Raw genomic sequence first — 13351 nt, forward strand, 5'->3', positions numbered from 1 at the left:
TAGGATATGTTCTGAGGCATCAAGGGATTGCAAATTTAGCATTGTAGGGCAGCGTGGAGGGTAAAAATCGTAAAGGGAGATCAAGAGATGAATACACTAAGCAGATTCAGAAGGATGTAGGCTGCAGTAGGTACTGGGAGATGAAGAAGCTTGCACAGGATAGAGTAGCATGGAGAGCTGCATCAAACCAGTCTCAGGACTGAAGACCACAACAAGAACAACATGAGATGAGAGGTAGCGATAGAAGGGTCAGATTATTGTTTTATGGCCACCCCTCATACTGAGTCTTGCCCAAACAATCTCACATGCAGCTTCAATTTCTATCTCAGTGTATTTGAGTTTTTTGTCTACTGTGAGAAATACACCGCCTCCATTTTCCATTTGCCTACCCTTTCAATATATATTTCAGTTTTCCCCAAAAATCTCATTGCTATCAATTTCAGGTTTCAACCCGCTTTCTGTACTTGGTATTATGTGAGCTTCACTGCTTTTCAGGAGCACTTCATACTCTGGCACTGTGTTGCGAATTATTTGGTAGTTTACCATTAGGATTTTAATACTCTCACCTGTGGGAGGCATTTCTTGCAATCTTAGATTGATGCTTCTGGGTTTCCTACAGGTTTTACATGGATTGGATGGAGAGTTGGCTAATCTAAAAATCCCTTCTGTGTACTTCACGTACAGTCAGTTACCTGAGTAGCAGCCTCTGATGTGTAGTGCGCACTGGACCTATTTAGGGGGACCCTAGTGTTCTCAACCCTATGGCACAAGTCCAGGGAGTCGCAGCCTAGCTTGTCACAGAACTTTTGAAGTCTCTGGTTCAGTCCTTCTACTCAACTGAGAACCAAAAGGCCACGATCAATTCTGGGGACAATGCTGCAAATTGAGAGCTTCATTGAAACTCCACTCACAGCCGGTCTTGTCAACCTTCTCTGCCAGTCACTGGAATGACCCAGGAATGAGTTCAGAGCTCAGACGACAGACCTAGTTTGTTCCAATATGTGCCACAGTTTTCAGTTGGTTACACCCTGTTCCCTCAGTGGCTGCCGGAATAGCCTCTTCACGATGTTGAATGAGGCCCACAGGTATACACACTGAGTGCACCTCATATCCTTTCCTGTCCCTTTCTGCCATTTCCCTAAGGGGCACCACCATTCGCCGTGTGTTCAATTTGCTACTGATTAATATACCCCCTACCCTTTTGAGTTCTACTTCCTGGCACCGTACAAAACTGGTTTCCCCAAAGCGGGTGTAGTGAGTCCCACTGGGTCAGTTTCAGTGAAAAGCAGCACCTCAAACTTTGTTGGTAAGGGGAACGGTACAATGCCCTGAGTCCTCCCCAGTCCCCATTCATCCCTGGAGAGGACGCCTAGATCAACCATTGACAAGCCACACACAGTCAAGTGGAAGGGTAATGACAGACCCTGTACTTTTTGCAGAAGAGACAGGATCCACAGGAGAGGATAGTATTTCTACCTCTCATGCAGGTATCACACATACACTACTCTCAGGAGCACACTGACTTGTAGCATCTGTCAATCGTTTGACAGTAGTCGGGGTGACTTCCAGCTGCTTATGAATGTCAGCCAACTCATCCCGTGTTTGAGAACAGCTTTCACAGTGGGGCTGCATTTTGGCTTATGCAATGTATTACAAGGAAGTGAATGAAGGACTTAAAATTAAACCTGCTGATTATCTTTTAATTTGTTGAACTAAAAGTTGCTAATTCCCTATAAGAATTGAAGCAGATACACAAAACCACATTTCTATTAAGGCAACACAAAAACCTGTGGTAAAAATTATGTTTCCTAAAACATTTTGATGTTAATTATAGTTGTTGGCAAACTCAAAAACAGAGTTAACTTGAAATAAATGCAGATAATATATAGAGCTACCCCTCTTTAACAGAAAACTAGATCCAACACAAAATGTTAGTTTAAAAATCTGCTACAGTAACTAATGTGTGACTGATCATGAGCATGAATTCCACACACAAAGGGGTCTGTACCAGATTAGACTTACAGAATAAATAGACAAAATTCAAAGAACAACAGCATGTTTTGTTACAGGTTCATTTAAAAAGTGTGAAAGTGTCATGGAGATGCTCAGGCAACACCAGTGCCAGAGGCTGTAAGTGTCTCCTCCTGCAGCTCTGTGTTTCTTACTATTAAAGTTCCAAGAATTTACACTCCCAGAAGAGTCAGCAAATAAATTGCATCCTTCTACTACATATATTTCATGAAAAGATCATAGAGGTAAAATAAGGGATTCAAGCTCTATATGCGTCTGATATTTGGCAACAACCCAAAAGTCACGAAAGTTTCATTGTGCCCAATGTGTGAAAAATACTTTGTGAACACTATAAAATGAATGGATGATTTAATCTTATCAATAATAGCCAGTGCAGCAAACTGATATCATTCAAGAAATTTATCATGGCTGTGAACCCTGTAGCAGACAGTCTTAGACAGTAACTGACTGTAAGAGTGAAGATAGATTCCCAACACTATAGGTGAAAGGGCAAATAAAATAAATAACCAAGTGTCATAATAGTATGCCAAAAAATTGTACAAGTACCACAGTGAAGAATTGTCCTGTAATCTGAAGAACTGTTTTTTGAGGATTTTACAGGCATGTGTGATTAAAATCAATGTCAGTGATGAAGGCAAATGTTGTCGTAGGCAAAATACTGTGTCATTTAGTGCTTCAATGCAATTTTCCTGCATTTTAAAAGCAAGAAAACTCATTGTAATTGGTTTAAAAGAATGATACGTTTGTAGAGACTTCTTTTAAAAAAACGTGGTTATTTAATTTTCGGCATTTGATCAACAATAGAATTATTCAATGTATGGATGTTATATGATATGCTTTTTTTTAACTTCCCGATGCACACTTAACACTTCTTTTATTTCCTGCTACTGTGACTAAAGGATTGGAGGACTACCAGTTTCAATTGTGTGGGATGGTCGTGGCCAATATGTAGCAGTACTATTCAAGGAAAGCAGGCACATTGCTGTCTTCAAAAGTAAACTGAAACCAGTTTTTCAGCTGACACCATGGTATGTACATTTTTCCTTCAAGGTTAAACACAAATGCATTGGCAGTAATTGATTTTCAGTACCTTTGATGGAACATTCGTCTTTCCTTTCCATGTTTTATTTTTTTAGCATGTGCAGTTTAGTATTAAATCTGGTGGGTAATTATGTGAATGTGCCCATCAAACAGATCTTAACTCATTTTCTCCAATTAAAACTCTGTCTTTAAGCCTTCTCCTATCAGTTCAATAACCTATTGACATTGCTGTTTTATGTATTTGCTTTGCTAGCATAACTTTTGATTTCCTTTGTGTCTTCTTCAGGAAATGTTTAATAGTATATAATGTTGTAACATTTTTCTACTTGGATACAAATGGCAAACATGTTTTAAGATTCTTGAGGCAAGAGTTAACATACAAAGTGAGTTGTGAGAGTACATCAAAATGCATGCATTTGCTGTTACATTAAATATTACTTATCAATTATTTCACCTCTGGCCAATTTTGTTTGTGTGAAATGTGCCGAGTTGCACCATAGTTTAGAAGTCCATGTTGAACTGTATGCCAACTTGTAAGTGGCAGTGGAAGTCACTTTGGAGGACAAGGAAGGCAACAGCAGACTATCTCCAACAGGACCATACCTAATAAAGTTTTTTTTTGGGGGGGGGGGGGGGGGGGGGGGGGGGGCTGGGGGGGCTTATGATTGCTGTAATCTGATGCTGGTCTGTAGATCCATTGCCTGGAAGTCAAGAGTCCAAAAATATGTCAGGCTCTTTATCTTGTGTCCTGAAATTGCAATGGCATGACTATAAAGTTCTCATATGAGTGAAGTAGCAGAGCCCAGAACTTTTCAGAAGTAGGTTGCGATTATACATGTCCAGGAAAGATGAACTGGACAACACATCATAGACCCAGTTCACAGTGGAACCATAGTAACTTCACGGAGCATGAGAGACTTTGACTACATTTTAAGAGATTCCAAATTTCCTATAACTGTCAACCCCTGTTCCTTATATTTACTCAGTGAGCAAAGTCTGCTGCAGTCCCTACTAACTGTGTACCCCAGATCACTGTTGAAATCATTATACTGTAATAGAATCTTGAATGCTCCTTTTATAATCTAATCTCAGTAACCTGTCAAGGTTCTCAACTTTTTAATTGTGAATCCATCATCTACACACTATCCCACAAAGATTGATTTGTCCAGCTTATTCTAGTTTGTATGGTACCTACGTTTAATGCAGCACTGGATAATAGTACAAGCAATATGCCTCACACAAATACCAGAGAATACTGCTTCCATTTTTCATTTGAAGACATAAGTTATGTGTAACAGTCTGTAGTATATGCCAAATATTTTGAGTAGGGCACAACACTAGAGCCCCAACCTGAACCTTGGGAGTACTTGCTATGTTATGCTCGTCATTGTGCTACACTAGAGAAGAAATACCTCCGATATATATTTACAATCTCTGCAGTAAGATTATACATGTACACTTAAGTTTTTTGATAAAAATTGGATTATCTTATTTTAGTGTAATAGTAATTTCAGATTCGTAAAATATCCAGAGACTTGAGACAATCACGCAGCTAGCAGTGTGTAATAATCGCTGACTTCCCCCCCCCCCCCCTCCCCCCTTCCCCCCCCCCCCTCCCTCACCACCCTCTATTTCTTTTCCTCTATTTCTCTCATAAATTATGCGGTTAAAATGATTCTAATTGCAAAGGAAGAATAATCGTGTTAATGCTATCTTATAAGTTTCCTTTAATTTACATCTATGGTCACAAACTTTTTGTTAACAAATCACCGGCTTCGGTCTGTAATGACCATCATCAGATCTGTTTTATAAAAACAAAGTCCTAATGTACTGCAGCCATAGTGGCATCGTCAAATGTTAAATGCAAAATCGCACCAGCATCGTCAAATATATATAAATAGCATCATATGCATGAGTCATGTTGTCAGTAATACTACAGGTTAAATGCAAAATCAGCACCAGCATCGTCAAATATATATAAATAACATCATACGCACGAGTCATAACTGGTTTTGAACAGTAGTGCTACTGACAACATGACCCATGCATATGATGTTATTTATATATATTTGACGATGCTGGTGCTGATTTTGCAATTAACATTTGAAAATGCCACTATGGCTGCAGTACATTAGGACTTTGTTTTTATAAAACAGATCTGATGATGGTCATTATAGATCAAAACCGGTAATCTGTTAAGAAGAAGTTTGTAACCATAGATGTAAATTAAAGGAATCTTATTGTATATATGGGTCACTGTTTTATTCGCGACAATGTCGCAGCTTGTTATTGCTATCTGTCTACACATAAATTAACAGTACTACATTAATAATTTCCTATTTTCGTGTAGAATGGAATATACAGGATGTAACTAAATTCTCTTTGTAAATTTTGGGAACTTGCAGTGGGAACCAAGTTTAGTATTGGAACTCATGTCTGGAAAAGTACTGTTTTCTTGCTGCATGTAAAATATCACAACACATGTTGCTCTCTTGACTCCTGCTGCTTGTCATCTGGATCCACTAACAGGTAGGGCTCGATGTCGTGACTATCAATGTCAACTGAGATATGGTTGCTCTGTACCATGTTTTGGTACACACAATCACCAGTTCCTGGTCTTCCAGCATCTACCACAGCCATAAACCGAGCCATCCTTCAATGCCACAGGGGTCTCATAAATCAAGGATTTTATGCGATAACGTGGGTAGTAGTCTAGTGGGTTCAAGCTCGGAGAACGTCCATGCCAAGTAATTGGGGCATTGTGACCTATCCACTGTTGCCCATATTGTTGGTCCACGTGATGTAAGACTACATGTGAAAAATGAGGTCGTGTGCCATCGTACTGGAACCACGTATTTTGTCACACACATTTTGACACACATGCACTGACACATCTTCCAAAAGCCTATGCAGCACGTTGTTATGGAATTGCAAGTACGTAGCACCCATGAGATGTGGTGGAATATGGTATGGCACAATCACACGTCCATCTAGGAACTGCCCAAATGTTCAGACTGTGTTGTTCCCAAGGGGGCACACAGCGTGCAGGTTTTCATCCGCCCACACATGACTGTTGTGGGAAATGAGAATTCCTTCCCTGCTGAACTTGGCTTCAGCTGTGAAAAGTAAGCACTATGGGAAGTCGGGCTCATCCACACAATAGTGCAAGAACCGTCTGCAGAAGTGAGTTCATGACACACAATCCTGTGGCTGCGTTGCCTGTACCTTCTGGGGGGGGGGGGGGGGGGGTTTATGGGTGTAGCTGCTGCTCATGCAAATCACATTTTCATTATGCACATTCAGTCCACCTGCAATGTTTGTGGTACTCATCATTGTGTTCTCTTCTACTGCATGGGATGCAACATCTTTAAATTCAGTGTTTGGAGCCAACGTGGAGCACCACAGTTGGCCCTGCTGGTGGTGAATGTACTGGTCTCTGAGGCCCGCTGGTACACTGTAACAAAGAGGGAATGCATAGGTATCTGATGATGTGTATAACATTGCACATACAATTTGATGAGAAACCTTTCCATTGCACCAAGCTTCACCATACAATAACATCTAGTCAGTGTATTATGAAAACATGTAGTTCACACTAAAAATGAAATGTATGTAAAGCTTACATTCTGTATTGTAGTCACTGATTACTAAAATGTACAGTTGTTCATTATGAACAAAGACCTCAGCTGCAACAGCAGGTACAGACCTCTACCAGCAGATCACAAACTCTGAATGGCATGTAAACAAACATGTAGTGGGTGTGGGATTATCGGGTGATTGGTGAATGACATATGTAATACCCTAGTCAGTTGCAACGAAAATGCAGAAGTTTTGAACATGTGTTGTGGCATATTGTGTGTAGTGGAAAAATCTTACATTTCCAGATAAGAGTTCTTAAGCTAAACTTAATCATTTTGGCCCTCACTACAGATCCTCATCATCTGTAAAGAGAATTTAGTTATACCCAGTGTTTGCACCTTTTTTGTGATGAATTAGAGTATCTCTTGCTTGAAATAATGCTTCTTAATATATTTTCTGTTGAGCACTATCTGCTGATTCTTTGTTTATATACTCAATAAGAACTATTAGGTAAACTACATTCCAGATGGGACATAAAACGATAAGCCTTAACTTCATTTTTGGGACCGTAACGAAAATACAATTTAATCTTGTTTCCTTGTATAAGAGTCAGTCAATGAGACAATTGAAAACAAAGTAACTAATATTTCAAAAGTAATCACTATAACTGTTAATACATTTATGCCACTGTGAGACAAGATGGTCAATGCCTTCATGGAAAAATGTTTGTGGTTGCCTACAGAACCATGATTGTACCCAGGAATGCATCTCTTCATCCTAAGCAAATCGACATCCGTGATATCTCTCTTCAGGGCTCCAGAAATATAGAAATCATATGAGGAGAGATCGGGACTGTATGGAGGATATGTAAGGGCTTTCCATTGAAACTTCTGCAGTGTAATTGTAACAACTTTAACAACATGGGGGCAGTCATGGAGTTCAGTAAGAGTAGAAAGGGTATAGTTATCAAATGTAGCAGGAAATAACTCTCCCTCCCTCGACCAATCTGCCTACCTACCTACCTACCTACCTACCTACCTACCTATTAGGCTTATTAACTATAGGGAAGGTGTTCATTAGCTAAAGCTATTACGAAGTATATGACAAACAGTTAAGAGGATCAATATATTTAAAGGATATTTCTGCTTTAGTGAGATGTACTGGATATATTATATGAAAAGCTTTTGTCTGCACTAGATGAAACACTACAGTGCTGAATCCTCAGATAATAATGACAGTGTTTTTAAAAGGTTTATTTGCTTTTATACAGTTCATTAGACGTGCCAGTACTTGGTATTAGAAATTAACCTGCAATCAAGTTCTGTGATCAACCAACATGTAAGGTGCCAGCTGTAGACATGAGTTTGGCGATGTCTGACTCAGTCCTCATTTCTTCGTTTTGAGAAGGCAACCATAAATCTTCCACAAAAATTATGTTCGAAATGGATAAGCACTTGTTTGTATTCGTTACTTCTTGATAACACCATGGGCCACCAGCCATAGAAGTATGTGTCTGTGCAACTCGGAAACAGGACTGACACACAAAAAATGTAGTCTTCACTATGATACAGCTTCTTAAAATAGTGGCTACAATTCCATCTTGCAAAGCCTTTTACCTAAAATTTAAAAAAACCTGGAGTCTTCTTAATGTGGGTCACATAAAACCAGTATAGTCCCAAAAGTTGCAATTTTCATAAAACAAAATGCCTTCACTATTATATCGATCATTAAATATTCTCTCTGGTATCAATAACAGTTTGTCATGTGACTCTAGATTATCATAAGTGGATGATTCATCCTCTGAATTTAAAATAAATGTCTTCAATTAATGTGAGTGTTCCTGTAATACAGTTCTGCTTATCTTCAGTCACAACTTAAATATGGACCATAGTCAGAAATATTAATACTCATAGAAGTTCATCCATACGTAATGTCATTGCATTGATTAAAATGGCCACTTCACACAGTTTACCTAGTGATTACTGAAAAGCCTTTCGAGATTACATAACTATCAATGAAGTCTGTTATATGTGATACTAAGTTAACACTTCCCAGAAATACTGATTCATAATGTAATTGCAATGCGAACACATTGTGAACAGACTCGTGAAATTGCAGTGTTGCGAGTTATTTCAATCTTCTTGATTGTTTCACCATATAATTCACAGTTTAAGTACAGTGCATGATTCCACATTACAGTTAAAAATTCATCATCTTCATTTCCAAATATACTGTTTATAGTCAGAGATGATATTACTATATGTAACAACCACTTTATCCCATTTTTATATTGATGACATACATTCTACTTTTCTGAATCTCGAATTATCTTCTATGTTGAATGAACTTCCAATGAATTAGAAAGGTTAACCTCTACAGAATATCCAGTTTCAAATTGCTGAACTTTCCAGTTTAGGTCCTAATAACTTCGGAATACTCTTCAGAAATCATTTAAAAAGCTTTAACTTCGTTAACAGTATAAAGTGACACAGACTGAATGAAACACACACATTTTTATATTAACAGTCTGAACTTCTCTACAGAAGTTGTTGCAACATCGTTTATTTCAACATTTTAACAATGTAATAAAAATGTCGGCAAATCTTCCAAGGCATCCTCCCATCAGCAGGATTTCAAAAGGACTGGCACTGGGCAGGGTCATGATAGCAGCACACCTCTGGAATAGCTTGCCACCCCCATAGTTCTCACAAGAAGCAAAACAATACAAATACACTGCTATTAGGTAAAACATGAAAACAGCTAAAACTGCAACTAACATTAATAACCTACCTGATAGTGCACAGTGGAAATAACCACATAGGGTTTCACGGCTCTTTTTGAAACACTACATACTGTTTAGTGCATGTATGGCATATATTTTATTCAGCGTAATGTGAGGGACATTCCATCCTACTTTGGGGGGGGGGGGGGGGGGGGACAGAATAGATTTATTGAATTGTCAGATAACATATATTAGGAGATGGATACTTACTGAAGGTATAAAAAAGACAAAACAGATTCAAATTGAAAAAAAAAAATCATTGTTGACAGATATGCATGATCTTAGATGAAAAGGGATGCAGTTTACAGTTAAATCTACTTTTAGAAATCATTTTTATTGCTGGTATCAGTTTCATTGTGTTGCACATATCAAAGGAAAGTATCTTCATTGATATTTTTCTTCCTTTTTATAAAATTTTATCATGTATGAAATGATGGCTGTTATTCTTTTACAGTAAACTATTTGTACATCAGGGAAAAAATGCTGAATACTTACTGTTGTGTTACTTTTTATCTATATCTTTCAAAAATATGTCACTGAAACCCTGAAGTAATTTTCTCTTTTCAGTTGCTTCATCAGTGGAATTTCTGATGAATTGCCAAATGCTATATGTTTCCAAAACAACTATGAAGAAGGTGCTTTACTGACAATTGTAAGTACTTGCTCCATTTCATTTGAAGTTAATTTAGATATATAGTCATGTTGTTAAAGATGCTGATGTGTAATGAAATCTACCTCCCCTCAACCTTCAGACTGATGCTCACTATCTCCTCGCATGGTGGTAATGCAAAATACACCCTTCATATGAGGGGTGTTGGAAGTAAAAGGTACAGAACACGACTATAGGTATAATTGAAGTCTTCATTCAAAAGTAATGACCAGAGGCCTGAACCCAAGTTTCACAAGTCAAAAGATTCCCAGTTTCCAGAGTTCTTGTGGCCATGACAGGAACCAGTCCTCCACTGTATCCTTCAGTTCATTTTCATCCAAGTTGAAGCACTTACCTTTGGGATGCTTTTTAGCAGACCAAACACATGGAAGTTGGAAAACAGTCCAGGCCCTTTGCCTTTGATGGACTTTTGTAGGCTACAGAGTATGTCACAGTATGTGTCACTGTTAATGGTTTTTCTGTCCTTGTGGAAATTGACGAGTATCGGACCTTGGATGTCGGAAAAGTTCATGAATATCACCTTGCCTGCTGTTGGTACAGCTTTGAACTTTTTAGGAGGAGGTGATGACACTACATTCATGTCCCTAGATGTCACTACATTATTCAAATGAGGCATATGCAAAGTTCAACCAGTTTGGTTGTTACAACATTTCGTACCTTTTCATTTGAACACCCCTTATATTTTCAAATGTGTAAAACAATCAATTCTGAATAAAGAGTTAATTCTCTTTTTACCAACTGATTGTTGTAATTAAGACACACTTTTCACAAAGTATAGGAAATAAAAGATTTTTGCATTAAAGAATTAAACATGTTGTGATGTATGTTTTTAGTAATGGCTACATTTATTTTGCCATGCTTATCAGGTGTAAGATATTCATTGACTTCTGATGTATACAGTGATTTGCTCTTCAGAAAATATTTTCTAGCAAATCATTAAGTCTTGGCATTATAACCACCTCAGCTCCATACACCTTTAGAAATGTGGCTCTGTGCGACTCTCCTCTAAGATTCATAAAATTTATCCAGTTATTAAAAATTCATGCGTACTTGAAGCATGTTTAATGACAACAGTTTTTAAATTGTTCCATTATCATCGATTTTAAGCAACAGTTAATAATGTGGTTTTGTTTCACAGGCATGGTCAACAGGACGAATTCAGTACTTCCCATTTATCAACTCGAGTGCAGGGACCAAGGATGCAATGAATGTAACACACTTTTCAGGACATCTTGATTCTACATCGTTCCATAGTCCAACAATTCACAACCTTTCAACATTCCGTAATGCTTCCTTTGCTTCTTTTTGATTGAGATTTTAAATTATTTTAAATCAGTTAATAAACTGGGCAGTTATTTATTTACACCTTTGTTGGAGGTGGTGCGCAGTGAAATTTGTTGACCAATGCAAGTTTTCCGAAACCTATGTATGGACAATTTGGCATGGATGTGTAATTGTTTTACTTGTACTTTTACACCACTCTTGTATATTATATCAGTTTTGTACATTACTGCTTAATTTCTTGTAACAAGAGAGAGCCAGTTTATCAAGCAAGTATTGGAGCATTGTATAGGAACTGATTTATTTCTTGTAGCAGAGAATTGACTTCTTTCAGATAACAGAAAGTCTGAAAAATTGTACAGAATTGATATTTTAATTTGTGGGTATCTCAAGTTACTTTGATATACCATACATAAATAAAAGAAATATTACAAATGGAACAGAAAGAGTCCTCACTCATCCAAAGTATTTCACTGTAATGAAAAATTCTCAGAATGTGGAAATAAATTTTATTAAATTACAGGTTGGAAGAGCTTGGGAGACTAGAGGATTACTAGTGAGAAATCATAGCTCACTGTGTTTGCTTTGTTGACCACATTGAAAAAAAAAATAGATTTGGTATTAAAGTAGGTTTCAGAGGATAGTGAATTTCTTGAAGGTAATTAAAAAAAAACTTGAGTTTAATAGTCCTTTCTTGGATTACAACCATTAACTAATGATTGTATTTGAACAATTTAAGGAGTATAAAATTTTACCATAGTTTGTAAAGAAATGTAACACTGTTGGCAGTTGTGCTACATTTATAGTAGAATTGTATATATAATCCAGATGATGACTTGTTAAAAATGTTTATTCAGCAGACAATGTACTTTGGTTACTTTGTACAGTTACTTTGGTTGGCTCAATATTCATCCTGTAATGTAGAGCGGGGTTATTTGGTCAGTTGACTAAACAATTTTAAAAACAGCAAAATCAGACCAGACTTCACTCACAACTATTTTGTGCTTCATGAAAATGAATTTTCATGTGGAACTTTTTTTCCCATATGAAGCACAAAGAAACAATATTGTAACATGTATTCACTACTGAAGTGAAAGAAAAATGGTTTCTGGTTAAGCTATGCTCGTGCAAAATTCTTTGCAAACTTCCTCTTTCATGTAAAATATCAATTGTGAAATGCCAAATTGGATGTAACTTTTATCAGATGTTCTTAAAGGAAACAATCAAGTTCAGTGTCATTTTGTGTCACGAGAGAAGACCAATATTTTGTTGTAAATATATTCTTGAAATCATTTTTATTATACTGAATTTTGTAGTCTCTAAAACAACATGCCCTCTTCAGACTGCTGCTACCACATTCTTCATTAAACAAAACAGCATATAAGCATGTGCAAGTCACATGCATGTATCAAGGAACTGTAGCCTGGTCAAGAAGATGTAGCCTTTGCTAGTTTCATTCTGTCTGTGCCACAAAACAGTTGTCCAGGACATTACCTGCAGTTGATGAGATGTAATATACGTGCACCACTGTAGAGCATCTAGGAAAGTTTAGGCTCTTGGGTATGCAAAGCAAAATGTCAAAGCTGGGTGAGTGAAAAGCTATGCTGAAGTGTATAATACTCACCTCTTGTATTATTGTAGCTAGTTTCTGAGTTTCCATCACTATCAGTAGAGTGATAGTGGATTAACTTTTCAAGAGACTAGTGCTCACACAGTAAGTTATTCATGAGTAACTTTTTAGCAAGTAGATCTTTGTATTTTAAAGCCCAGGGTAGTGATGAAAGAACACAAATAGTTCAGTAGGCTGATTTCTGTCTAGTAGTTCCTTGAAAAATTAAGCTGATTCTTCTTGTATTGTTGATTGCGTTTACTTAAAGTTATGGATTGACTTTTTTCAGGTTCATGAACATTTATTTTTATCTATTATTACTTTTATATTGTAATTTCATGTACTGACACATCCCATG

The 13351-nt window shown here is 37.3% G+C and overlaps 1 protein-coding gene across 1 annotated transcript in view; it reads left to right on the top strand.

The window, feature by feature from the left end:
• The window catches only part of LOC124776293 (aladin-like), a 73786-nt gene extending 61149 nt beyond the window's left edge, over positions 1-12637 (top strand). Inside the window, exons 8-10 of the mRNA XM_047251209.1 lie at positions 2931-3059; positions 10001-10085; positions 11242-12637. Coding sequence (XP_047107165.1) covers positions 2931-3059; positions 10001-10085; positions 11242-11412 — 385 coding nt within the window. The 3' untranslated portion in view covers positions 11413-12637. The remainder of the gene's footprint in view (positions 1-2930; positions 3060-10000; positions 10086-11241) is intronic.
• The last annotated feature ends 714 nt before the right edge of the window (positions 12638-13351 follow it).

This window comes from Schistocerca piceifrons, chromosome 2 (genome assembly GCF_021461385.2).
Source record: "Schistocerca piceifrons isolate TAMUIC-IGC-003096 chromosome 2, iqSchPice1.1, whole genome shotgun sequence".
Classification (NCBI taxonomy): domain Eukaryota; kingdom Metazoa; phylum Arthropoda; class Insecta; order Orthoptera; family Acrididae; genus Schistocerca; species Schistocerca piceifrons.